Source organism: Rhinolophus hipposideros (assembly GCF_964194185.1).
Source record: "Rhinolophus hipposideros genome assembly, chromosome: 5".
Classification (NCBI taxonomy): domain Eukaryota; kingdom Metazoa; phylum Chordata; class Mammalia; order Chiroptera; family Rhinolophidae; genus Rhinolophus; species Rhinolophus hipposideros.
The window spans coordinates 6,899,540-6,924,278 of NC_138051.1; the positions used below are offsets into that span (position 1 = coordinate 6,899,540).

Below are 24,739 nucleotides of genomic sequence, written 5' to 3' on the forward strand. Positions count from 1 at the left end.
ACTTATTCCCTCCCGTGTGTGTGTGTGTGTGTGTGTGTGTTTAAACCATAATATTTTAACAATTCATCTATCCATTCATCCATTCATCTATCTATCCATTCATTTAAAAAAATGTTTACATGCCAAATATTACATGCCGGATCCCATGTTGATACTAGATAAGCAGAAATAATATAGAGAAGCCATTGCCTTTGCAGAGTTTCTGATCTACGGAGGAAGGGGGAACAACAATCATTTTAAAATGAGCCATGTATGGTATGATTAAGGGTTGTCATGATGCCCTGCCAAGTATAGTTAATTCTTTAGCTTGCCTGAATGCCCGAAATCTCCAATAACAAAAACTCTCTCCTGAGTTAAAGCATGGTTTTCAGAAGGCCATTGTTACAAGTTTACTTTGTTTGGCTTTTACTCGATATCATTAGAGAAAGCCTATTTCAACCACCCACCAAGTACACTTTACAATTTCCTACAACGTCCATGAAAGTTCAGTATATCATGAAGCTAACCATATTTTTTGAGCCTTTAATCATGTTAATGGCAGAATATTTTTGACATGAAGAGACTTTAAAGTTTTATGCATTCATAAAATTTTATGTATTCAGATCTCAGTCTTATCTTTTATGGTTTTTACTTTTGGTGTTTTCCTTTGAAGGGTCTCAGCCATCCTAAAATTGTATAAATATTCACATGAATGCTTACAACTCTTTGATCTTTAGAGTACATACATCACTGATTTAAAAAAAAAACACTGTCTCTACAAAACAATACTTTTGGTTCTTAACTCTCTTGTTTACTATTAATATTAGAACGCTTGCATTCTTTCTCGATTTTTTTGTTTAAATTTGCCTATTGTTTGTGTTATCTAGTATATATACTATAGAATCAGTGTTTGTGTTCCCCAACTTAATTCCCACTGTGATGGTGTTTGGAGGTGGAACCTTTGGAAGGTGGTGGAGTCATGAAGGTGGTGACGTCGTCATGAATGGGATTAGACACCCCAGAGAGCTCCCTTGCCCCTTCTACCACGTGAGGATACATCAACAAGACAGCTGTTTATGAAGCAGAAAGCAGGCGTTCACCAGACACCAAATCTGCGGGCCCATTGATCTTGGATTCTCAGTCTCCAGACTGTGAGAAATAAATGTTTATTGTTTAAGCCATCCCATCTGTGGTGTGTTTTGTTATAGCAGCCTGAAGGGACAAAGACAGTGTATAACACAAACTACTCCAAAACTTACTGCTTTGAAATAACCATTATATTATATTGAGGATCAGGAATTTGGGCCAAGCTCTGCTGGACAATTCTGCTTCAGGTGATATTGACAGCGGTCACTTGGTGGTCTGCAGCTGATGGCTAGTCTAAGCTGGAGGGTCCAAGATAACTGAATTCACGTGCTCGGTGCCTTGACAGCCTTGCTGTAAAACTGCACTCAGTAAGGCCCATCTCAGTCTCCACGTTGTCTCAAATCCTCTCTGTGGCTGGTTGTGAGACTTCTTACACAGTGACTCGAGCTTCAAGAGACCACGTTGGAAGCTACCAATCGTCTTAAGGCTAGAGCAAGAAATATTAGGTTGGTGCAAAAGTAATCGCGGTTGAAAAGGTTAAAAATAATTGCAAAAACCACAAGTACTTTTGCACCAACCTAATATTATAGCACCCCTTCTGTCTGCTGTACTTTATTAGTCAAAGCAGTCACAAGGTAGTCTCGACTCAAAGGCGGGAGGGGAACAGAACCTATCCTTTGGGCGTTAAAGAATTTGTGGCCATTTCTAATCCCCCACCACACATATCTATCCTTCAACTTTTTGTTTTGTTTTTCACTTTCGTGAGATGTGTGATACATATGAAAGACATACATGGAATGTAAAGTTTTAGTAATTTATAAACTGAACTACTATATAACTGGTATCTAGAAACAGAACTTGCTTGCGTCCTGGAAGGCCATACACAAATAACCTTCCCTTCTAAACATAACCACGATTTTGACTTTGTGACATTTTCTTCTTATTCTTTATGACTTTACCACCTATGTTTGCATCCCAAAATAGTTATTTCTTCTTTGAACAGTCTTGACTGATAGGCAGTTTTTTCTTTGTATTAAGACTTGATTCATTTCCCTGAAAATCCTCTCATAAGTACTAGCTTTAACCTTTGGGGTTACAAATCACACATCATTTCTGCCCATCAACTCCTCAACCATTTCTCACATTACATGATTCCAATCTCACTTCACCTTTATTTTGTCCAATTTAAATTCATATATCTTTCTTGGAAAACATGATCTCCAGTACAGAACATAGTATTCTACCTCTGGTTTCTCATCTAAACATAGGACTGGAATATCTTATCTTTCATTCTAAATTCCAAACTTCTGTTGATAAAGTCAGTGTTATTTGCCTGATGCTGAGCTTATAAGAAACTAAAATACCCAATATAAAACAATGCCTAGGGCTCGATTTATGGCTATTGAATAAATAAACGCATGAATAAACACACCTTGTGAAAGTTTGCCAGATTGGACTATGGTGGAATAGAGAACTCCTAGGCTCTGTCCTTCTCAGAAGCAACAAACAAGTTGTCAAAAGCTGGGGGGGAAACCTGTCCGAATCAGCTTTTTCAGAATTTTAGATTCTAATCAAAACCTTACAACCACAAGGGAAATGTTTAATGAAAAAAAAAACTGCATAATTCCAGTACTAGAGCTCTGTGGCATTCTCATTTTCCTGGTCACCATTGCCTACTCCTCAGTTCCCAGTAGCCTGGAAGACAGCAGCTCACATTCCATGTGCAATATGCTGGCAGCAGAAGGGGCAGTACAGGCATAATAATTCTCAAAGAACTGGAGTTGTGTATTTTGACCTGTGTGGTAGCTTCTTATGGAATCAACTCAAGACTGACTGCCTTTGTTTTCTTTACATAGGGGCTTTTCCGGGAATGGGGAGACTTCCTGCTCATCATTTGTTGAAAGCACTTAAAGGTAAATGTATTAGCTGCTGCCACCTGAGGCAAGAGATAACAGTTGAGGCAAGAAATAGACAAAAAAGCCTGGGAAGAAAGAAGCTGGAGAAGGAACTATTTGGGGGAATTAAGGCTGTGAAAAGCTCTGTTATATTCCAGAGAATCTAGAAGCTCAAACACATGCATAGGGCAGAGAGAATGCTCAGAGAAGACCTTAAGTTCTCACATCTGGCTGACCTTCGGGGTCTGAGCAAGAAGAAAGTGAAAGCTAATGCAGAGTTACAAACTTCCAGGCTAATGTTGAAGAAGAGCCCCAACTGAGCCCAATCTGCAAAGTGAGGGAGTGTTCTTTTGTTTGTTTGTTTGGTTGGTTGGTTGGTTCTACCATTTAAGGAAATCTCTGTCAAACCATTAGTGGGCCACATTAATGTAATGGAACAGAGACTTCAGTGACCACAAACGAAAAAGGCTTAAAATTAGTTCAGAAGGAGAGGGTCTTGGGAAGATGGCAGAGTAGAAAGCACAAGGAATCTGTCTCTCCACTTAGACAACAATTACACGGGAGGAATTAGTTTGATGTAACTATTTGGCAATTCTGGAGTCTTTTGAAGGCTTGCAGCTTCCAGGAAAAGGACTAAATGGTAAACTGCAATTAATTTCTCTCCTTTCAGCTCTCAACACAGAAGCAGCCACCCATCCCCAATTCATAGCTTTGTGGCAGGTAAATGTATACCTGTTCCTGGAGCAGCTTGTACACTGCTTTCGGGAGGAAGACTAAGCACAAAGGACTCCGTTTTCCAAATTGCTGCTTCTGGTCACAGAGGTGCAGACAAAGAGGCAGATGGTCATTACTGCTGCACGTCCCACAATAGTTGGAAGCCCCTGCCCCTTCCAGCTGAAGTAACTTCCAGGGAATTAAATGGGCTAGCACCCTTTTTTTTCCCCATCTTATTTTTTTTTCTTTTGCCTGTTTTGGGAGCCAGAAATTAAAGGCTAGGACATCCAAAGCAACTGCATATATGGGGAAAATTAGAAATTTCTGCTTCAAAGGTCTTGACTAGATATTTCTCCAAAGAAGATATTCAAATGTCCAATAAGCACACAAAAAGCTGCTCAACTTCACTGATCATTAGGGAAATGGAAATTAAAACTAAAACAAGACGTTACTTCACACCTAGTAGGATGGCTAATATAGATATTTTTTAAAAAACAGAAAATAAGAGGTGTTGGTGAGGATGTAGAAAAATTGGAACATTTGTGAATTTTTGGTGGAAACATAAAGTGGTGCAGCCATGTAGAAAACAGTATGGTGGTTCCTCAAACAGTTAAAAAAATAGAATTACCAAATTATCCAACAATTCCATTTCCAGGTATATGCCTACAAGAATTTAAAACAGGGTCTTCAAGAGATATCTATATACCCATGTTCACAGCAGCATTATTCACAATTGCTAAAATGTGGAAGCAACTCCAGTGTCCACTGATGGATGAATGGATAAACAAAATGTGGTATACACATACAATGAAATAATTTCAGCCTTTAAAAGGAAGGAAATTCTAACATATGTGCTACAGCATGGATGAGCCTTGAGGACATCGTGCTAAGTGAAATAAACCCTTCACAAAAAGACAAAAATGGTCTGATTCCACAAACACTGTATATGAGATACTCAAAATAGTCAAAATCATAGAGGTAGACAGTGAATTGGAGGTTGCCAGAATCTGGGGAGGGGGAATTGAAGTTATTGTTTAATGGGTATAGAGTTTCAAGATTACGAGATGAAAAGAGCTATGGAGATGGATGGTGATAATGGTTGTACAATATTATTAATATATTTAATACCACTGAAGAGTACACTTGAAATAATTAAGTTGGCAAATTTTCTATAATGTGTATTTTACCACAATAAAAAATTTGGAAAATATTAGTTCAGAAAAAAAAAACTAACGTGTTTAATTCACTATACAAATAAACAAAAAACAATAAAAAAAATGTTTGACCAAATATCTAGACACTGTGACCCAACCAAGTTGACACATAAAATTAACCATCATGAGTCCACCCCATAACACTAGACTCCCACAGGCCTCTTCTTAAACCGTACTTAATATCCAAATAATGACAACAATAAGGTCATACTTCTGCCTAACATGACATAACTATCCTGTGTACAACTAACAAGGCACTAACGCTGTCCCCAGAAGGGGATGCAGAGTCCTTGGATGATGTTTGCTCTTCTTGAGCTCCCATACTTAAGTGCTACGATGTAGAACGAGCAATACTTAAATACTATGATAGAAAGTCATTACATCTTATGTGATAAGAGGATAAAAGAAAACAAAGATATTTACTTGATATGTACATATCAAAATATACACACAAATCTATTTCTAACAAAATAAAGATTACTCAATTACAGTCCTTGCTTCTATGATTGGTCATGTAGTTGTACCTATTACTTAATAACCACCTTCTTCCACTACCCATTCCCTATTCCCTTTGCCTTCAGCAATCACCTCAACTGGTCAAGGTTCTTTAACTGGTGGAGTGAACCAAACCTTCCTTCCTGAAGGGTCTGAGCCATTAGTATTCCTGTCTGGATTCGGTTGTTGTAGTTTTGCACTGACTTTAATCTCAGGGCACGGTAATGCTATGAGATGCCCTAAGAGATCTACAGACATGCTCTTCCTTAGCTCCCCTGTGGAGCGGCAGTCCAATTTCTCCTTGGGAGTCAGGACCAATCACCCCAGCCAGCTCAGTAACTCCCTTCTTTGCCTGTTGATTCATGGTCATGAGGAACCCGAGTGACGAGGCAGCAGTCTAAACTTCCAGTTCAACTGAATCGTTATTGTGTCTCCTGGTGGAAACGTTCCTCCCTTTAGAACTAATACCTTTAGGCAAGCAGATTATAAGACTGTGAGGGACAGGAAGCAAAAGTTTTGCTAGTGAGTCACTGGTGGTAATAAAAAGTAAGTGGTGCCACTCCCATTTCTACCCTTGATTCCTGGACTCATTAATGTTGGCTATGGGAGAAATAGCACCATATATTGGACGCTTATTCAGAGCACAGATAACCTCCTGGAGAACTTTGCTTCAGCCCTGCAAAGTATTGCCACCTAGCTGGTATTGTAACTGAGTCTTCTAAAGGCCATTTCACCATTCTGTAAAGCCAGCTGCTTTAGGATGGTGGAGGAAATGGTAAAGCCAGTGGATTCCATGACCCTGGGCCCTCTGATGCACTTCATTTGCTGTGAAGTGAATTTCTTGATTAGAAGCAACGCTGTGTGGAATACTATGATGGTGGAAAAGGCATTTTTTTAAGTCTATGGGTAGTAGTTTGGGCAGGGAAAGCAAATCCGTATCCAGAGTAAATATCTATTCCAGTAAGAACAAAACCCTGCCCCTTCCGGGGTGAAGTGGTCCAGCGTAACCAATCTGCCACCTGTAGCTGCCTGATCACCCTGGGGGAATGATGCCATATCCAAGATTGAGCACTGGCTGCAGCCAGGTCTGCCTCGGTGAGTGGAAGTTCATGTTGCTGAGCCCATGTACAACCTCCCTCCCTATTACTATGGCCATTTTGTCCATGAACCCATACAGGTTGGTCATCCTAAACATTTGATTATTAAAATCCTCCTCTGCTGAGGTCACCCTGTGGTGAGCATTCACATAGAACACAAATATCTTCACATTTTTCATCCATTCAGATCTATCTATCTACATTCCTCTTCCCCCAGATTTCATTACCATCAATTTCCAAATCATGTTCCTTCCAAGTCCCTAGCCACCCAGACAAGCCATTGGCCACAGCACATGAACTGGTATATAATCGCATGGCTGGTCATTTCTCCTTCCTAGCAAAATGAACAACCAGGTGCTGTGCTCGACGTTCTGCCCACTGGGAGGATTTCCCTTCACCACTGCCTTTCAGGGATGTCCCAGACAGGCGCTGTAGTGCTGCAGCTGTCCGTTTCCAGGTGATGCTCACATATCACACAGAATCAGGTACACGTCAGGCCCAAGTCTTCTCTTCCTGTCAGCTGATCATAGGGAACTCCCATGAGGCCACAGTGGCACGCCGGGAAAGAGAAGGTTCTATAGTAGGAGTGGGGAACGTGGCTTTGGGCCACTTCCCCAGGAAACTTATTTGTCCTGCAGGGCCTGCTTGAGACCAATCTCATATATATCACTTCTTCCATTTGAGGATGGAGTGCTGCTCTGCATCCCCAACTTGGTGGCTCAGGGCCTCATGGTAACTTGGTGACCTATGGCTAAGCATTCAGTCTCTACTAAGGCCCAGTAGCAGGCCCAAAGCTGTTTCTTAAAACAGAGAGTAGTTATCTACAGAGGTTGGCAGGGCTTTGCTCCAAAATTCCAAGGGCCTGCCCTGTGATTCACCATAGTGACCTGCCGAAGTCTCCAAACAGCATCCCTATGTGCTACTAGCAGTGGTGCTACCAGAAGCACCACTGGTTCTGCTGGGTCATGTGGCCCAAGCGGCAAAGCAGCTTGCATGGCAGCCTGGATCAGTTGCAGAGCCTTCTCTTGATGTGGACCCTACTCAAACTAGCAGCTTTTTGGGTCCCTTGGTAAATGGGCTGGAGTAGCACACCCAAGTGAAGATTATGTTATCTCCAAAATTCAAAGGGGTCTACTAGGCATTGTGCCTCTTTTTTGGTTGTAAGAAGTCCAGATACAATAATGTATCTTTCACATTAAAAGGGATATGTTGACATATCCCACACCACTGGACCCCTAGATATTTCACTGAGGTAGGTCTCTGAATTTTTGTCAGATTATTTCCTCCCCGGGACACACCATATCTTACCAATAAGTCTAGAGTAGTTGCTACTTCTCGTTCACTAGGTCCAATCAGCATGATGTTATCAATGTACGGACCAGTGTGATATCTTGTAGAAGGGAAAGGTGATCAAGACCCCTGTGAAACTCATTATGATTTAGGGCTGGAGAGTTGATACTCCTGAAGTAGAACAGTGAAAGTGTATTGCTGGCTTTGCCTGCTAAAAGCAAACTGCTTCTGGTGGTCTTTATTAACAGAGATGGAGAAAAAGACATTGCTACGAGGTCTGACAATTAAAATCGCAAACTTGCCACCGTGCGCTTACATTGGCAGCACTGTACAAACAGTTCAAAGCTTGGTAAGGTTTCATAATCTTGTCATATCAATGTCTCACAGTTATGTTTGTGTCAATGTGTGGTGGTGTCTTGCTGAATGGCATTCTTTATTGTTGCATGTTTTTGTGTGCTGTAGCGAGAATGTCTGAGCTTGAATTAGCACAATGTACAAACATTAAATTTCTTGTTAAATTTGGCAAGAGTGGAAGTGAAATCAGGGATATGTTAGTCAAAGTTAATGGGGATGAAAACGGCAGTGTACTAATGGATTAAATGTTTTTCTGAGGGGAGAGAATGCGCCACTGATGAAGAGAGGTAAGGGCGGCCAGTAATGAGCAGAACTGACAAAAATATTGCAAAAATTCATTCAATTGTGCGTCAAAATTGTTGGCTGACTGTGAGAAGCATAACAGATCAAGTAAACATTGATAGAGAAACAGGAAAATCTTAACTGAAAATCTTGGCATGAGAAAGGTGTGTGTAAAAATGGTCCTGAAGGATCTCACCAATGAACAAAAGCAAAGGAGAGTCGAAATTTGTCAAAACCTTTTGGAGAGGCAAAATAACGTTTTGGGCCATGTTATCACTGGTGATGAAACCTGAGTGTACCGATATGACCCTGAAACAAAGTGCACAATGGAAGTCAGCCAATTCTCCACAACCAAAAAATTCCATTAGTACAAACAAGAGTCAAAATGATGTTGCTAACCTTTTTTTATATCAGAGGGATTATTCATTATGAATTTGTACCAACTGGACAAACAGTTAACCAAGTTTACTATTTGGAAGTGCTGAAAAGACTGTGTGAAAAAGTTAGACAAAAACGACCTGAACTTTTCGCTAACAATTCATGTCTCTTGCATCACGACAATGCACCAGCTCACACAGCACTGTCTGTGAGGGGGATTTTATCCAGTAAACAAATAACTATATTGGAACACCCTCCCTGCTCACCTGATCTGGCCCCCAGTGATTTCTTTCTTTACCCGAAGATAAAGGAAATACTGAAAGGAAGACATTTTGGTGACATTCAGGACATCAAGGGTGATGACAGCTCTGATGACTATTACAGAAAAAGAGTTCCAAAATTGCTTTGAAGGATGAACTAGGTGATGGCGTCAGTGCATAGCTTCCCAAGGGGAGTACTTTGAAGGTGACCATAGTGATATTCAGTGATGAGGTATGTAGCACGTTTCTAAGATGAGTTCATAAACTTAATTGTCAGACCTCATACAGATGGCTAATGAGCATATGAAAAGATGCTCAACATCACTAATCATCAAAGAAATGCAAATTAAAACCACAATGAGATATGATCTCATACCTGCCAGAATGGTTATTATCAATAAATCAACAAACAACAAGTATTGGTGAGGATGTGGAGAAAATGGAACTCTTGTGCACTGTTGGGGGGATTGCAAATTGGTGCAGCCACTATGGAAAACAGTATGGAGGTTCCTCAAAAAATTAAAAATAGGACTACCTTATGATCCAGCAATTCCACTCCTGAGTATATATCCAAAGAAATCCAAAACACTCATTTAAAAAGGTATATGCACTGCTATGTTCATTTCTGCATCATTTACAATAGCCGAGATATGGAAGCAACCTAAGTGCCAATCAATAGACGATTGGATAAAGAAGTGGTACATTTATACAATGGAGTATTACGCAGCCATAAAGAAGAATGAAACCTTACCATTTGCGACAACATAGGTGGACCTAGAGGGTATTATGCTAAGTGCAATAAATCTGACAGAGGAAGACAAATACCATATGATTTTACTTGTATAAAGATATGGAATCTAAAAATCAAAATAAATGAACAAAGTAAACAGAAACAAACTCATAGATACAGAGAACAGACTGATGGCTGCCAGATGGTTTGGGGGGGCTGGGTGAAAAAAATGAAGGGATTAAGAAGTACAAATTGGTAGTTACAAAACAGTCACAGGGATGTACAGTAGATAGCTTAGAGAATTTAGTGAATAATATTGTAATAATTATGTTTACTGTGGGGTGGATACTAATCATGGGAATCACTTTATAAATTATATAAATGTCTAACCACCATGCTATACCCCGACACTAATATAAAATAATACTGAATGTTAACTTTAATTAAAAACTAAAAAGATAAAATGTGTGTAGATAGCCCGTATTTTAATTAATCATCCCACTATTATTTAAGTTGATCAAGTTCAGTTCTTAGCTTCATAAGGAATACCATGCTGAAATAAAAAACTAGAAATGATAGGCTTCAGTAGTAAATGATGAAGATCCCTTGTTACTTTTACACTTGTCTTGCTCTACCTCTCCCCCTTAAGTATTTGCTTGCATTTTTCTTCTGATGCCCATTTTCCTTGACACAGCAGAAGCACTGCATGAGTTAGTCAGTGGGTTTGTCTGTCCCACGTATAATTTAAATTAGCATCTTGATCCTAGCTTATCGGTCTAGGGCCCTAAAGTGGGAGTTTTGCTATAAAGAACTTCCGTTTCTGTTTTCAAAGCGGCATCTGAGTGTTGTCTCTTTCAGTGTGGCGTTTTTACATGGGTTCCTTTTATTATGCAACATACGTACTCTGTAGGCATGCTTTTGGGAATACCTTCAGAGCCAATATAAGAACTTGAATGTTGTTTATGTTAGATCTCCCACGTGTACAATTTGGGCTGCCGTCAACTTGGCTTGCCCGTCTTTCCTAAACCCTCCAAGTGGTTTATTTCATATTTTGAGCTATTCCGTAGGATCTAGTGTGCCACGTGTGTTAGTTACATTATAGCAGCTCCCTTAGCGTCTACAATTCTCGGTTTCTTCGGAAGTGACAATCGCGCCCTATCTGCTTAGAGCTCCATCTGCTGGTGGGCGTTGTCGTTGCTACGACTTCCAGGCGGCAGGCTCGACCACCCTCCCACGTCCCCGCGCGGTGGCGCGCGCCTGTAGTCCCAGCTGCTCGGGAGGCTGAGGCTGGAGGATCGCTTGAGTCCAGGAGTTCTGGGCTGTAGTGCGCTATGCCGATCGGGTGTCCGCACTAAGTTCGGCATCAATATGGTGTCCTCCCGGGAGCGGGGGACCACCAGGTTGCCTAAGGAGGGGTGAAGCGGCCCAGGTCGGAGACGGAGCAGGTCAAAGCTCCCGTGCTGATCAGTAGTGGGATCGCGCCTGTGAATAGCCACTGCACTCCAGCCTGGGCAACATAGCGAGACCCCGTCTCTTGAGCTTTGACCCAAGGCGCCGTGTTTCCATTCTTGCACGTTCCTCCCCCCACTACACTCTGAGTCCTTCATGGTGGGGCAATCTTGTCTTATTTTTGGTTTTATCGTACTCCATCATCTAGTACTTGGATATGCAGGTTGCCAAGGGTTTATAGAGCCCCTGCTGCATACCAGGTACTGGAGAGCCAAGGGATACCGGGCTCCAGGAGCACGCAATACTCCACGGAACAGTCCTGCGTGGAGCAAGACCCCTCAAAACAGGAACACTTTGGGGGGGACTGGTTCTCCTTGATGGTGGAGGATAATTGCAGGGTGAATGACGCAGTCCCGCTTCTTACCTTTCAAAATGCTACACGCGGACGTCGCCGAATGGAAAGGGATCTTTGCCCTCACACACCGAACCCGTCGGTCCATCTGAGTAAATCTTCGATTCGTTCCTCGAAAATTGTCACGACCCGCGGGGTCACTAGGGAGGCCGGCGTGAGTCCCGAAATGCAAGCGAGCAAGGTAACCGCCCAGGTCTGTAAGCTTTCCAGGAAGGAAGGAAGGCAGTTTCAAGAGAACAGTTTGGATCTGTTTCGAATAGTGTTGGTCCGACACAAAGCGAGCTGACGGCGACTTGACAACCGAATTCTTCGGGCAAATGACGGGAACGCGTTCGCTTGAAGGAATGTTGGGTCCTCGGCGCCACCGTAGCTGTCCTCCAGGGGCGCCTGCGCAGAAGCCTGTCGGCGCCGAGCCTGGCCGTGCGCGCTGGGGACTGCGGGAGCCACCCTCGTCCCCCACCATGAAGACCCGCTTTAGCACGGTTGACATCCGCGCGGTACTCGCGGAGCTGAATGCCAGGTACCGTCGCACGGGTGACCAAGCTCATGCGGGGGGTGCAGGGGACACAGGCCGGGGCCCCACGGTCTGAAACAGGACCAGCGCGCTGTTTCCCGGCGCTCTCACCTGGGCGGTTCTTCCGTGGGCCCGGCCGGGCGCGCGCGGGCCTTGTCTCCGGGGCCTGCAGGATGCCCCCGGCTCCTGCGGGGCTGCGAGGGTCGCCAGGTCCGCGGGCCGGTGGCGGCGGGCTCCTGGCGGTGTCGGCCCGAGTCGCCTGGTGCGGCCGCAGACGCGCAGTAACCCGCTGGGTGCCAGGCGGACGCCGGGACGCCGGGAGCGTCGTTTGCCCCACGGGTTTGCAGACCGCGGGCCTGGCTGCTGGGACGTCCCTCCTCGCCCCAGAGAAACGGCGCATCGCGGGCTTAGCCGCACGTTAGCTAACGTTAGCACGTTAGCTGCAGATTAGGCCGGAGACCGGGCTCCTGCTCTGGTTTTTTATTGCTTAGCGGTGTGCACTTTGTCTTATTTCCCTCCTTTTTTTTTTTTTTTCTTGTCTGATACACGAAATGGATTAGATTGCATTTCCTAAAAAAAAAAACATGGGGTCGTTTCAAAGTCGCCGGCTGTTGGATGGCATTCCCGGGGCTGATAGACCACTTGTGTCCTCAGATAGTCGCAGTCCAGCTTTGGGCTCGATGCCCCGTGGTCTTGAGACTCTGCTCCCTGGCTGACACATCTGTGGTGTCCGCAAGGACCCCCGTCACAGGCTCTGCTTCCACCTACCGATTTAAATTGTGTCAAGTTGTGTGTCTCACGTGGTAACATGGTTTGTTAATGTTTCCTTTTCCCTTTGCAGCTTGCTAGGAATGAGAGTAAACAATGTGTATGATGTGGATAACAAGACATACCTTATTCGTCTTCAAAAGTAAGAGCGTTTTACAGTTTCTCTTCGGTAATTAAATGTGAGATGATCCATCTATTTTGCTTGCACTTTTTAGTCTGTTTCGCTGGCTGAGCTTGGCCTCAAGAACATGCCCTAAAGAAAAAAATTGACTTTTTTTCTTCTACAGACCAGACTTTAAAGCTACACTTTTACTTGAATCTGGCATACGAATTCACACGACAGAATTTGAGTGGCCTAAGAACATGATGCCGTCGAGTTTTGCCATGAAGGTAAATTTTAAGTTATACTTGAAGCTAAATTTTAAGGCCGTGAGATTGGTGACTCACTTCAGCTTAAGCTGTTTGGTTTTCCTTTACTGTTATAAATAGAGATAAAATAAAGATGGAGTGGTTGATAAGTATGGGGATGAATAAAGTAGATGTTTATTGACTTCTCTCTATTACCTGTCACACCCCATTGTGCTCTAAATCTTTCTGTTCCCAGAGTCAACAGTTCAAGCTTTCATAACATTCAACTTTATGGTCCCTTAACTATAGTCAACTTCTCCCTCTTAAAACAATTCTGTATTAGATCAACTTTAATTTTTCTAAAGCATCATTTTCATTAGTTAGCTCATGTTTTATGATCCCCTAATTTCTGAACATCCTATGTCCTAGCATTCTTGACTTTCTATGATCTCTCCTTCCCACCGCCTGAACCCGCCAACCCTTTTTCCTACTCTTATCTTCCATGGCTCACTTTTGAGCTACCAGTCTGTATTTTGTTGGAATACTCAATGACATCAGTATGTTTCCAATCATTGTATCTTTTTACTGCTCTTTGCTTTTGTTTTCACTGTTAAAACTGAGAATTTGCTTATTAACATAACAGATATACTGGAAGTTCATGTGGCACAGAGGAAAGATGTTAGAATCAGATATACCAAACTTTGAATTAATGGTTTTGCCACAAAATCGTTTTATAACCGGGAAGTTATTTAACCTCTTGAAATTTAGTTTCTTTAAATGTAAAATGTGGATAATGTCCCTCATAGAGTTATTGGTGAGGATTAATTGAAGGAGCATGAAAAGCACCTAACACAATGCCTGACACATATTAGGAATCCGTACGTATTAATTTCCTTCTTCCTCTCCTCCTCACTTTCCTTCAGAAATATATTTGTTTTGGCATTGTGTTATTTCATTAGAGGCTTTACAGAGAAGAGCCTTATCCCCAGCAACTTAGAATCTGTTTTGGATTACAAGTTAGGTAAGTGCTTCCCAGATCACAAGGGCTGTCACAAAATTATCAGATTCTTAAAAGTTTAATTTACTTAATAACCCAGAATGGTTCTTTTGGGGATGGTCCTTAAAAGTAATTAATAACACTTTATATTTTCATAGCACTTTTTAAGGTAGATGGGTAGTGCGTATTTTAAGTTGTTTAAAAACTCAGTGGATACAAAGAACAAATGTTATTTTAGTTTTACAGATCATGTAACAGGCCATAAGATAGATGATACTGGGATTGTGTAAACATCCCCTAATTAGGCTACACCAATAGGAGATCAAACACTCTTTAAAAAATTTAAACAGTTTTATGACTTAGGTATACATGTCAATCCAAACAGCTAGAAATATTCCATTTGGTGGAGCAGACAGTGTTAAGCACTTTATAAATAAAAGAGCTGGTAGTATCTGTCGTAAGGCACCGGCAGGGTCGTGTCCAGTATGAGGTAAATCACAGCGTTTGTTTCTAGTTCTCACATCTGAGGATGCTAAGTATGGCTTTGTGGCACTGACAGAAGGTGGTTTTCACCAAGCTGCTAATAGGGAAATAAATAAAAACACAAGCTTTACTTACGTACTGTATGTCCATCTATTACTGATGGTAAATTATCTTCCCTTTTTCACCATCCCATGGCGTGGGCTTCTCTGCCTATCAAGGACGCCTTTTATTTTAACTTTCCTTTTCCTGACTAAAAAGATTACTGGAGTACACTGGAAGGCTTGATTGTGATTTTTCCCCTGGGGATTTAAAGATAGCCTTATATGTAGGTCACTGTTTAAATAAAATCCATATAGGTTACCTTAAATCAGAACTATTGAATTTAGGAGGTGGAGATTTTTTATTCTGTGAAGTTTGGAAAGTCTTTTTATGTCTGCCTGAACATACAAGTACATAAAATGAGAATTTTAGTCAACTTGAATTATCAGGTCATGTTAGTTATGAAAGAGTTGGCATTCTAAAAATGATTGTATATTTCTTTTTTTTAAACGTGGTTTTAGATTTACTTCTCTATAAACTTTGTGTTAAATTTGAGTTGAAGAAAACATTCTTTCTTACTGGTCCTCACTAAGGGGTCTTTCAAATTCAAAAATTAGAAACACTTGTAAGATTTCTTTTAGGGGCTATAGAGTAGTCTTGGTTCCGTTCCGTGTCATACTTAAATATTTGTCCTACAGGATGGCACAACTAATCTAAAACAAAAAGTATTTACCAAGTAGTTTTTATTTGGGTTTAACATGCTATCCTATCTTAATTGCTAATGAGAACAAGAACCGTATGATTAGGGATATGAGGAATGCAGTTTGATAAAGAATAGGAGTATTATTACATTTAGATTTGAGCTATGATGATCAAAAACTTGGAACAAAAGCAGAAAAATTCTTTGTGTTATATTTTAAAAGTTTGCGGAAATAGAGGGTAATAATTGGACATGAGTAAGTTGGAGGACTAATTTATAGAATACCAATAAGCTCATGGTTCAGAATTTGTATTTGAAATGGAAGGTTAGTGGAAACCATTAATTAATCTGGAACACAAGCACACAAAAGGAAATTTGGGATACTTAAAAGATTGGAGTAGAATGAGACTTAAAAAGAAAGATTACCCCTTTGAGTGAGGTCATCTCATCAGGTCAAGAACAAGTGACTTAGCAGAGGTATAAAGTAACAAAGTAAATTTCACGATAGATCTATCCTTGTCTACTTAAAAATTAAAGATAAAATACTACTTCAGAGTTAACAGAGTTGTCTGAAACAAAATGTTTTTCCTCTGATTACCTACAAGCTTTTATTTTATGACTATACTGTTTTATTTACTGCTTCTAAAATATTATTCCTGATGGTAATACAAAGAAGAAACTTACATATAAACTAGTACGAAATGATTAGGAATTCACTTTTACCATATAAATGCCTTTTTCTTCTGTTTCTTGCTAGTGCCGAAAACATTTGAAGAGTCGGAGATTAGTCAGTGCAAAGCAGCTCGGTGTGGATAGAATTGTAGATTTTCAGTTTGGAAGTGATGAAGCTGCTTATCACTTAATCATTGAGCTCTACGATCGGGTAAGTTAAATTTGGGGCATGGGGTAAAGGAGAACTCATCATTATATTGTTAGTCATTCATGGAATAGTGGAACTTTTTTTCTGTCGAAGACTATTAATACACTAGGATAATAATCAAGTGCCAAACAAGTAAAATATAATTTTCCAGTAATAGCCTTCATTTTATGTGGACATCAGGATTTAGGCAGACCTCAGTCGTTTACAATAGCGTTGTGAATGTAGGAGATGAAGATCTGAGAGAGAAATGATCCGGTACTTGACGTTTCAGTACTGGTGTGGTGCAGCTGGAAAAGTCAAACAATTGTGTCATAAGTCAGACTGCAGTTGAGACTCAGAAACGTTCCACGTTTTTTTTTTTTTTTTACGTTCCACGTTTTGATAGTCTCATTCGTTGTAAGAGGAAGGCTTCTGATGTCCTCCCAATGCTTGCTTCTTGCTTCTTATTCCATTGGTCACTCAGTAGTTCTATCTTGGAAATGTTTCATGAGCTACTAAGCACAAAATCAATTCCATATGCATCAAAAATTTAAATATATTCGAGCAGGATTTAAAATGCAGAAAGAGAAAAAAACAAGTGGCCCGATGGTCAATTATCAAAATCAATCAAAGTCTCTAAAACAAAGGCTCATCAGTAGGGGGAGGTGGCCTGGCTTTTTATCTGTGTCACCAAAGCTTAAGTCGGGCACTTGGCTTGCAAAAAAGAGAAAACCCAACTCTCAGAGCGTACGCCACACCGAACCATTCGTATGTTCTTTTGTATGGTGATGTTAGTATTTCCAACCTTGGAGATTGTCAGGAGAAACACATATACTTGAAATAGTATCAGAATATTGTCTTCTTTATATTTTGTAAAAATAATAGCTTCAGGAAAATGAGTCTCATTTAAGGAAGATCTACTTTGTCATCCTCTTATGGGGCGGTGAGCAAAAAATGCAAATAGGGGCTCTGAATAGAAAGATTAAACCAGGTTTAGTAAAATTAGACAACACTGAAGACAAAGAAAACAAACGGAAAGGAAATTGCTCATGAAATAATTGCTCATGAAAGAAAGATAGTCAATAGCTACTTTTGTTAGCACACAAATAAAGACTAAGAATACTATTTCTGTAACACAGAAATTACTGAGAAGTGGGTTAGAAGCAATGTGATACAAGGAAAATGGCATACATGTTGAGAAATGTAGGTACAATTTTATGGTGTTTTGTTTTTTATTCTTGTGATTCAGAAAACTGGAAATGGCAGGTGATCAACTGAATTATGTTGTAGGGCTTCCCACCTGGACAGAGAATTGTATCATAACTACTCCCTTCCCCAGAAACATTTTGTGGAGCTAGCAAACCAGCCATCTTATGAGAATAATTATATATAAAGCCTTTCTTAGAAATATATATGTTCCATGGCAAGGTATGGTTGCATTATTAATAGAGGCTGCTATTAATGCAGAGTCCCAAACTCCAGCAAGCTTTCTTTGTATGGCAATGCCTAGAGCAGGGGTGTCCAAACTGCGGCCCACGATCCATTGTGAATTGGCCCACAGCAAATTCCAAAAATATATTTAGTTTACTTAAGCCAGGCAATACGTACTTCACCTCGAGTGAGTGGGCCAGCTGTTTGTGTATTTTACCGCATATGGCCCTTGGTAAAAAACGTTGAAAAAAGTTTGGACACCCCTGGCCTAGAAGAACAACACGCATAATTCCACAGCTTTGCCCAACTTTGAATGAATTTGTGTTCTTAAGTGCCGTACATATGTTAGTAGGGAACCACATAAGTCATGGTCTAGTGCTGTTTAGCAGATCCTCTGTGTAGCAGGTATCAGAAAAGTATTCAGGAAGGTGCTGCTAACACGTGGAAGGGGTGCAGACCATTCAGCCAAACCACGATGATTAAAAAAAATTAAAAAGTGAAGCCATAGAAGTGCGAGGTGAAAATATGGGTTAAGATTGATGAATTTGGGATGAAAAGGACTTCTAAGCCTAACAGTGAAAACAAATACAGAGAGATAGGACTACTTAATTTTAAAACTGCATAAGATAGAAAACACCGTGAACTGTATTGAAAGATGAAAAGCTGGGGAACAGTATTTTAACTTGTATGGTAAATAAGATGTGTATAACTCTCAGATGCAATTTTCACAAAGCACTGAAGTGGAAAAATGGGCAAAATGCTTAAGTAGACAATTTAAAAAAGAATAATACATATTGCATATAAAAAGCATGAATACCTGTCTGAATTCATGAATTACTGAAAAATAAAAACAATAAGATATTTTTCTTCCTTCTCTTTCTTCCTTTTTTTCTTTCTCAGTCAGTCTAAAAGCAGTTGGAAAGTTTGACAATAACCAATATTAGCAAGAATGTAGAGGAACAAGGGCAGATTAGAACATTATTTTCGGAAGATTATTTGAAAGTACATAACATGATTTTTAAAATTTATGTGCATAAACTTTAACCTAGGAATCCTACTTCCAGTAATTTATCATAAGCAAATGAGACAAATGCCCCAAAGGACCATACCCAGGATATTCAGCACAGTGCTTATAATAGTTAAAACTTGAAAAGAAACTACATGTCTCTGAATAAGAGCTTGCTTAAATAATTAAGGGAAACCCAAATAGTAGAATACTATGCAATTTTTAGAAATAATAATGTTGAGGTAAGTTTCTTTTTCTTTCTCATGAATGTTTTTAGGATGTGTTTGTCATAATTTTAAGCTTTTCTTAGAGGTATGGCACACACATCATACATGTACAATTTAGTGAACCAGCACGAAGTGAGTGTACTGTATTAGTTATTGGCCTGGATGTGGGACTGGGCAGTGAGAGCAGCTGCCCATCCTTGCGTTTTAACTGTTTATGTACTTCTCTGTGCCAGTGACTCTTTTAACCACCTGTCTCCCCCTCCCTTGCAGCTGCTGCCCACCTGGAATTGTTTTTTTTGTATGTGATCTCAGGTGGTGGTCAGTTTTTAAAATTTGTATGATACTCTCTTTTAACAATTATTTTAAAACTTTTAAATTTTGAAATGGTTATAGATTCACAGGAAGTTGCAAAGATAGAACAGAGAAGTCTGGGATAGTCGTCACCCCACTATCCTCAGTTGTTACATCTTACATAATTATAGTACGATGTCAAAATCAGGAAATTGATACTGGTACCATGTATGCTTATAGTTCTGTGCATTTTACCACATTTGTATATTCATGTAACCAGCACTGCAGTCAAGATATAGAATGCTTCCAGTGAGTGGTGAATTTGGAATAGATATTAAGGATTTATGTATGAGAGAATGTGCTTGGGGATTTTCACTAGTCACTGTGATACCAAGAGAGGTAGGTTGATTGATGCTTCGAGTATATCTTGAAGATTGCTCTTTCCTCTCTCACCACTAGGGTTGCATTGTCTAGCTTTCATGTCTGGAATTTTGATGTATGGTTTATCTAGAGTTGGTCAGGCCTTGGGTAAAGAAGTTATTGCTACTCAAACTCAAGAAAGTCAGTTTTTTAATTTGTAATAAGTTTCCGGTAGAAAAGACTCTGAAGAAAGTAAATGAAGATCACAAAATGCTTTATTGTGTACATCACAGTTAAGTGAAATATTTTCCAAAATATGTTTCTTGGACACCACTTCCATAAGATAATAGGTGTGTCTAGAAAAATGGGTCCCATAGTCATAAAAGTTTAGGAACTTGGAGAATAAGGTAAAAAAAAATTTAACTCTAGGACTTATCAGTGCCTTTCATGTGATAATGTGATATGTACATTTTCTAGAGAAGGATATCTTGTATAGATTTTCCAAAACTTACTTGATCACAGAATTCTTTTTCCTTTTTTTAAAAATGGAGTAGGGGGAGCCACCTCACAGAGTACTTTTAGGAAATCTTGGTTTAAGGAAAGCCCTTTCAGGAAGTAACTGCCTTACTGGAATCTTCCAGATGTTCTTGATAACTGTACAGTTTGATTCAAGAAACATTTACTGAGTACCTTCTATGGTGCCGGGCTCAATGGCCAGGTTTATTATTCAAGTCACATCCTCCTGAACCAGACACTGTGGACTTCTGTCCCTCCATTTTCCTTCTCTGGTTTACTTTTCTGTTCTTTAAATTAAACACATGTTTAAAAATTTAAATGCATGGCCTCTGCTTTGAAGTCACAACATTTAGCAGTAGTTATGTAGTACTCTTTCAACACCTAGTAACTTCTGGTCATCTATATCTCTGATCAAGGTGAATGGTGGCCCTACTTACAGAAGTCACTTATCTTGCAACCTGTCATTTCTCATAAGATTGGGGCTACTCTCTCCATCTTCTATGACCAAATTCTAAGTAGTTGCTAAGGCATTTGTGACTATTTTCTTGGATGCTTTTTATATTTTAGTTAGACAACAACCCCTGTCTTCACTGTAATAAATTTGGAAGGTTGTATTCTAGAGCAGTTTTATTTTCATTAGGTTCCTCTGCTTTTTTTATTGAAAATATTATGTAGCAATTTTAAAAGATTTTTATTAAAATATAGCTAACATACAATATTATATTAGTTTCAGGGATACACCATAGTTGTTCAGCATTTATCTACCTAAAGAAGTGATCACCATGATAAGTCCAACAATCATTTGACATTGTACCACACTGCCACAATATTATTGACTATATTCCCCATGCTGTACATTACATCCCCATGACTTACTTGTTTTATACCTGGAAATTTGGACCTTTTATTGCCCTTCACCGTTTTCCCCCCTTTTTAAAATTTTTCAATTGCAGTTGATGTTCAGTATTACTTTGTATTAATTTTAGGTGTACAGCATAGTGGTTAGTCCTTTATATAATTCAAGAAGTGATCCCCCTGACTAGTACTCACCTGGCTCCATATAGTTACTACCATATTATTGATTATATTCCCTATACTTTACACCCCTATGACTACTTTGTAATTACCAATTGGTACTTCTCAGTGCCTTCACCTTTTTCACCCTGCTCCCCAACCCCCCTCCCATCTATCACCCCAATAAATCTAGTACCCATCTGACACATAGTTATTACAATATTATTGACTATATTCCTTATGCTATACCCTACATCCCCATGACTACTTTGTAACAACCAATTTGTACTTCTTAATCCCTTTTCCTTTTTCACCCACCTCCAATCCCTTGCCCATCTGGCAACCATCAAAATGTTCTCTGTATCTATGAGTTTGTTTCTGTTTTGTTTGTTTGTTTTATTCTTCAGATTCTACATATAAGTGAAATCACATTGCATCTGTTTTTCTCTGTCTTAAACTCCACTTAGCACAATACTCTCAGGTCCATCCATGCTGCCGCAGATGGCAAGAGTCCATTCTCTTTCATGATAGAGCAATATTCCACTGTGTATATGTACCACCTATTCTTCATCCAGTCATCCATCGACAGACACCCAGGCTGCCTCCACATCTTGTCCACTGTAAACAAGGCTGCAATGAACATATGGATGCTCATGTCCCCTCGAAGTAGTGTTTTGAGTTTCTTCAGATAAATACCCAGAAGTGGGTTTACTGGGTCCTTTGTCTCTTGTTATAGCCTTGTTTTAAAATCTGTTTTGTCTGGTATAAGTATTGCTACCCCAGCTTTTTAAAAATTTTTTCCCCATTTTCATTAAATAATCTTTTTTCCATCCCTTTACTTTCAGTCTGTGTGTCTCTCTTGTAGGCAGCATATGCGGGAGTCTTGTTTTCTTATCCATTTAGCCACTCAACCTTTTGATGGGATCTTTAATCCATTTACATTGAAAGTGTTGATAGATATGTAGTTATTTATATTTTATTTGTCATACTTTCCGTCTTAAAGAAGTCCCTCTAAGATTCCTTGTAATACTGGTTTGGTGATGATGAACTCCTTTAGCTTTTTCTTGTCTGGGAAGTTCTTTGTCCTTCGATACCCAAGATAGCTGTGCTGAGTAAAGTAACCTTGGTTGTAGGTCCTTGCTTTTCATCACTTTGAATATTTCTTGCCAATCCATTCTGTCCCGCAAAATTTCTGTTGAGAAATCAGCTGATTTCTTATGGGAGCTCCCTTGTAGGTAACTGTCTTTCTCTTGCTGCTTTTAAGATTCTTTCTTTATCTTTAACCTTTGGTATTTATTTATGATTTGTCTTGGTGTGGGCCTCTTAGGTTCATCTTGTTTGGGACTTTGCACTTCCTGGACTTGCACTCATATATCTGTTTCCTTCAGCAGGTCACGGAAATTTGCCATTATTATTTCTTCAAATGGGTTTTCAATTACTTGCTCTATTCTCCTTCTGAATACCAGGGCGGGCAAATAGTGTTAGCCAGGTTGACAGTGACTCACCTGCTGCTTCACAGTGAGAGTGGAGGGGGCTCAACAAAGAAATAATGGATTAAAGGAGTCTTATGAGCATTTCTTTCTGAGAGCATGCTGCCCCTTCAGCCCTCGCCTTGAAGCCAGACAATCTAGTTCCTCTGTGTATGTCCCCGATGCCTTTTGAGCTACTGCTCCAGCACTGGAGCTCAGAGCAGTTCCATTAGCGAGTGAGTCTGTGTGCGGACCCTTTAAGAGGAGCGCCTGGAACTGCAGCCACTTTCATCTCAGTCTGTCATAGTCTCCACTGGTATTCACAGGAAGAAGTTATGGGGGCTGCCGTCCCTGGCACTGGAACCCTGGGCTGGACGCCTCGTTCCTCAGGGGGGACCTCTGCAGCTGAGATATCCCTCCTGGTTTTTAATGGTCACAAACGGGGGTGGGACCAGCCCATTCTGCATCTTTGCCCCTCCTGCCAGTCTCGACGTGGCTTTTGTAGGTTTTTAGTTGTAGGGCTTCAGTTCAGCTAGACTTCAGGCAATTCTCAATGGTTCTTCTGTAGTTTAGTTGTAATGTTGATGTCGTCCTGAGAGGAAGTAAGCATAGCAGTTACCCACTGCACCGTCTTAACCCGAATCCCAACAATGTTACATTTTAAAAAGTTTTTTTAATCCTAACTCTAGGAAATATTTTCACTTTTCCCTCTATTTGCCTTCTACTTCCTAGGATACAGAATTGTTTTGTCTTGCTATTTTTTACTTAATATTACACGCAGTTTTCTACTTTTCTTACAGTCTTCATAAGTTAATAGCTTTTAAATATTTTATATTGATATATAATAATTTATTTAACAATTTTCCCAATTTTTACATTTGGCTGTTTTCCATTTTTTTCTGTTGCAAATAAACTGCAGTGAATATCTTTAAGCATTTAGCTTTTGGTTTTATTGAGTTATTAGGCTACATTACCAAGTGTGGAATTACCTGGGCAAAAGGTATCACTATCTTTTCTTTAATTGCTATTAAAAGACACAATACAGGTGAAAGTATACAGGCATACCTCATTTTATTGTGCCTAGCTTTATTGCGCTTCACAGATAGTGCATTTTTTTAAACAAATTAAAGGCAAGATTTTACACCAGTAAAAAAGATTAAAAAAAAAAAAAAAAAAAAAAAAAAGATTACCACTCACTTTATTGCAGTGGTCTGGAACTGAACCTTCCATACCTGAGGCATGCCTGTAAATAGCTGTTCGCTTGGCTTCTGAAATATGTATCTGTTCTGACTATTTTTCTTAATAAGCCACAGTGTTTGTAGACTTGCCTCATGGAAGTGTAATAGTAAGTTCAGATGGTGGTCCTCAAGGTGCAATGCTTTCTGTAACTTCATTTCTGTAGCCTTGGTAAGGTTTTTAAGAGATTACGTTTTCTTTCTCAATTTTTAAGAAGTTTCAAGAATGATTTGGGAAAGGCATTAAATTATATTTTGTTCTATTACAGGGGAACATTGTTCTTACAGATTACGAGTACCTAATTTTAAATATCCTGCGATTTCGAACTGATGAGTCAGATGATGTTAAATTTGCTGTTCGTGAACACTATCCAGTTGATCATGCTAGACCTGTTGAACCTTTGCTTACCTTGGAAAGGTAACATGGTTTGTTTATAAACTCATTTCATATTGCATTAAAAGGTAAAGTTAAGTCATAAGTCAGAATGGAAGAACTGTCATAAGAAAATATTTTGTTTACTTGCACAAAATAACTAAATTTGGGCTACTTGAACTACATAAATGTGCATGTAAGCAGTTAAGCCTCATTTGAGAGTAGCAAATATGTCTTTTTAATGTAAATTTGGTGTTACTTCAGATATTTATGATTTCTTGATAAAGTGAGGAGACTTTTCAGCTATTCTGTGAGACGACAAGTGGGTATCTTGGGCAGAGTGCAAAAAGAGAAATTGTGGTTTAGCTAAGAAAAGAGTAGGATGGGATATGGTGCTAACTGTAGTTGTACTCTTCTGGCTGGAAGGCTTTGCTGTCTAACAGGCTCCAGCAGTGCTTCTCAGTTTAGCATGAG

At 39.9% G+C, this 24,739-nt stretch overlaps 2 protein-coding genes across 2 annotated transcripts in view; one reads left to right on the top strand and one right to left on the bottom strand.

Annotated features, from left to right (window-relative positions):
* Positions 1-9,860: 9,860 nt before the first annotated feature.
* LOC308497516 (uncharacterized protein) lies at positions 9,861-12,549 on the bottom strand (the record flags this gene model as incomplete). Its single annotated transcript, XM_081048291.1, has 3 exons — positions 9,861-11,179; positions 11,648-12,178; positions 12,261-12,549. 3 exons carry the CDS (start codon positions 12,547-12,549, stop codon positions 10,938-10,940), a joined length of 1,062 nt encoding a protein of 353 aa, XP_080904417.1. The 3' UTR covers positions 9,861-10,937.
* Positions 11,940-24,739, top strand: part of NEMF (nuclear export mediator factor) — a 54,194-nt gene continuing 41,394 nt past the window's right edge. The window contains exons 1-5 of the mRNA XM_081048060.1: positions 11,940-12,155; positions 12,991-13,059; positions 13,205-13,307; positions 16,242-16,367; positions 24,162-24,310. Of these exons, the coding sequence (XP_080904186.1) occupies positions 11,953-12,155; positions 12,991-13,059; positions 13,205-13,307; positions 16,242-16,367; positions 24,162-24,310 (650 nt within the window). The 5' untranslated portion in view covers positions 11,940-11,952. The remainder of the gene's footprint in view (positions 12,156-12,990; positions 13,060-13,204; positions 13,308-16,241; positions 16,368-24,161; positions 24,311-24,739) is intronic.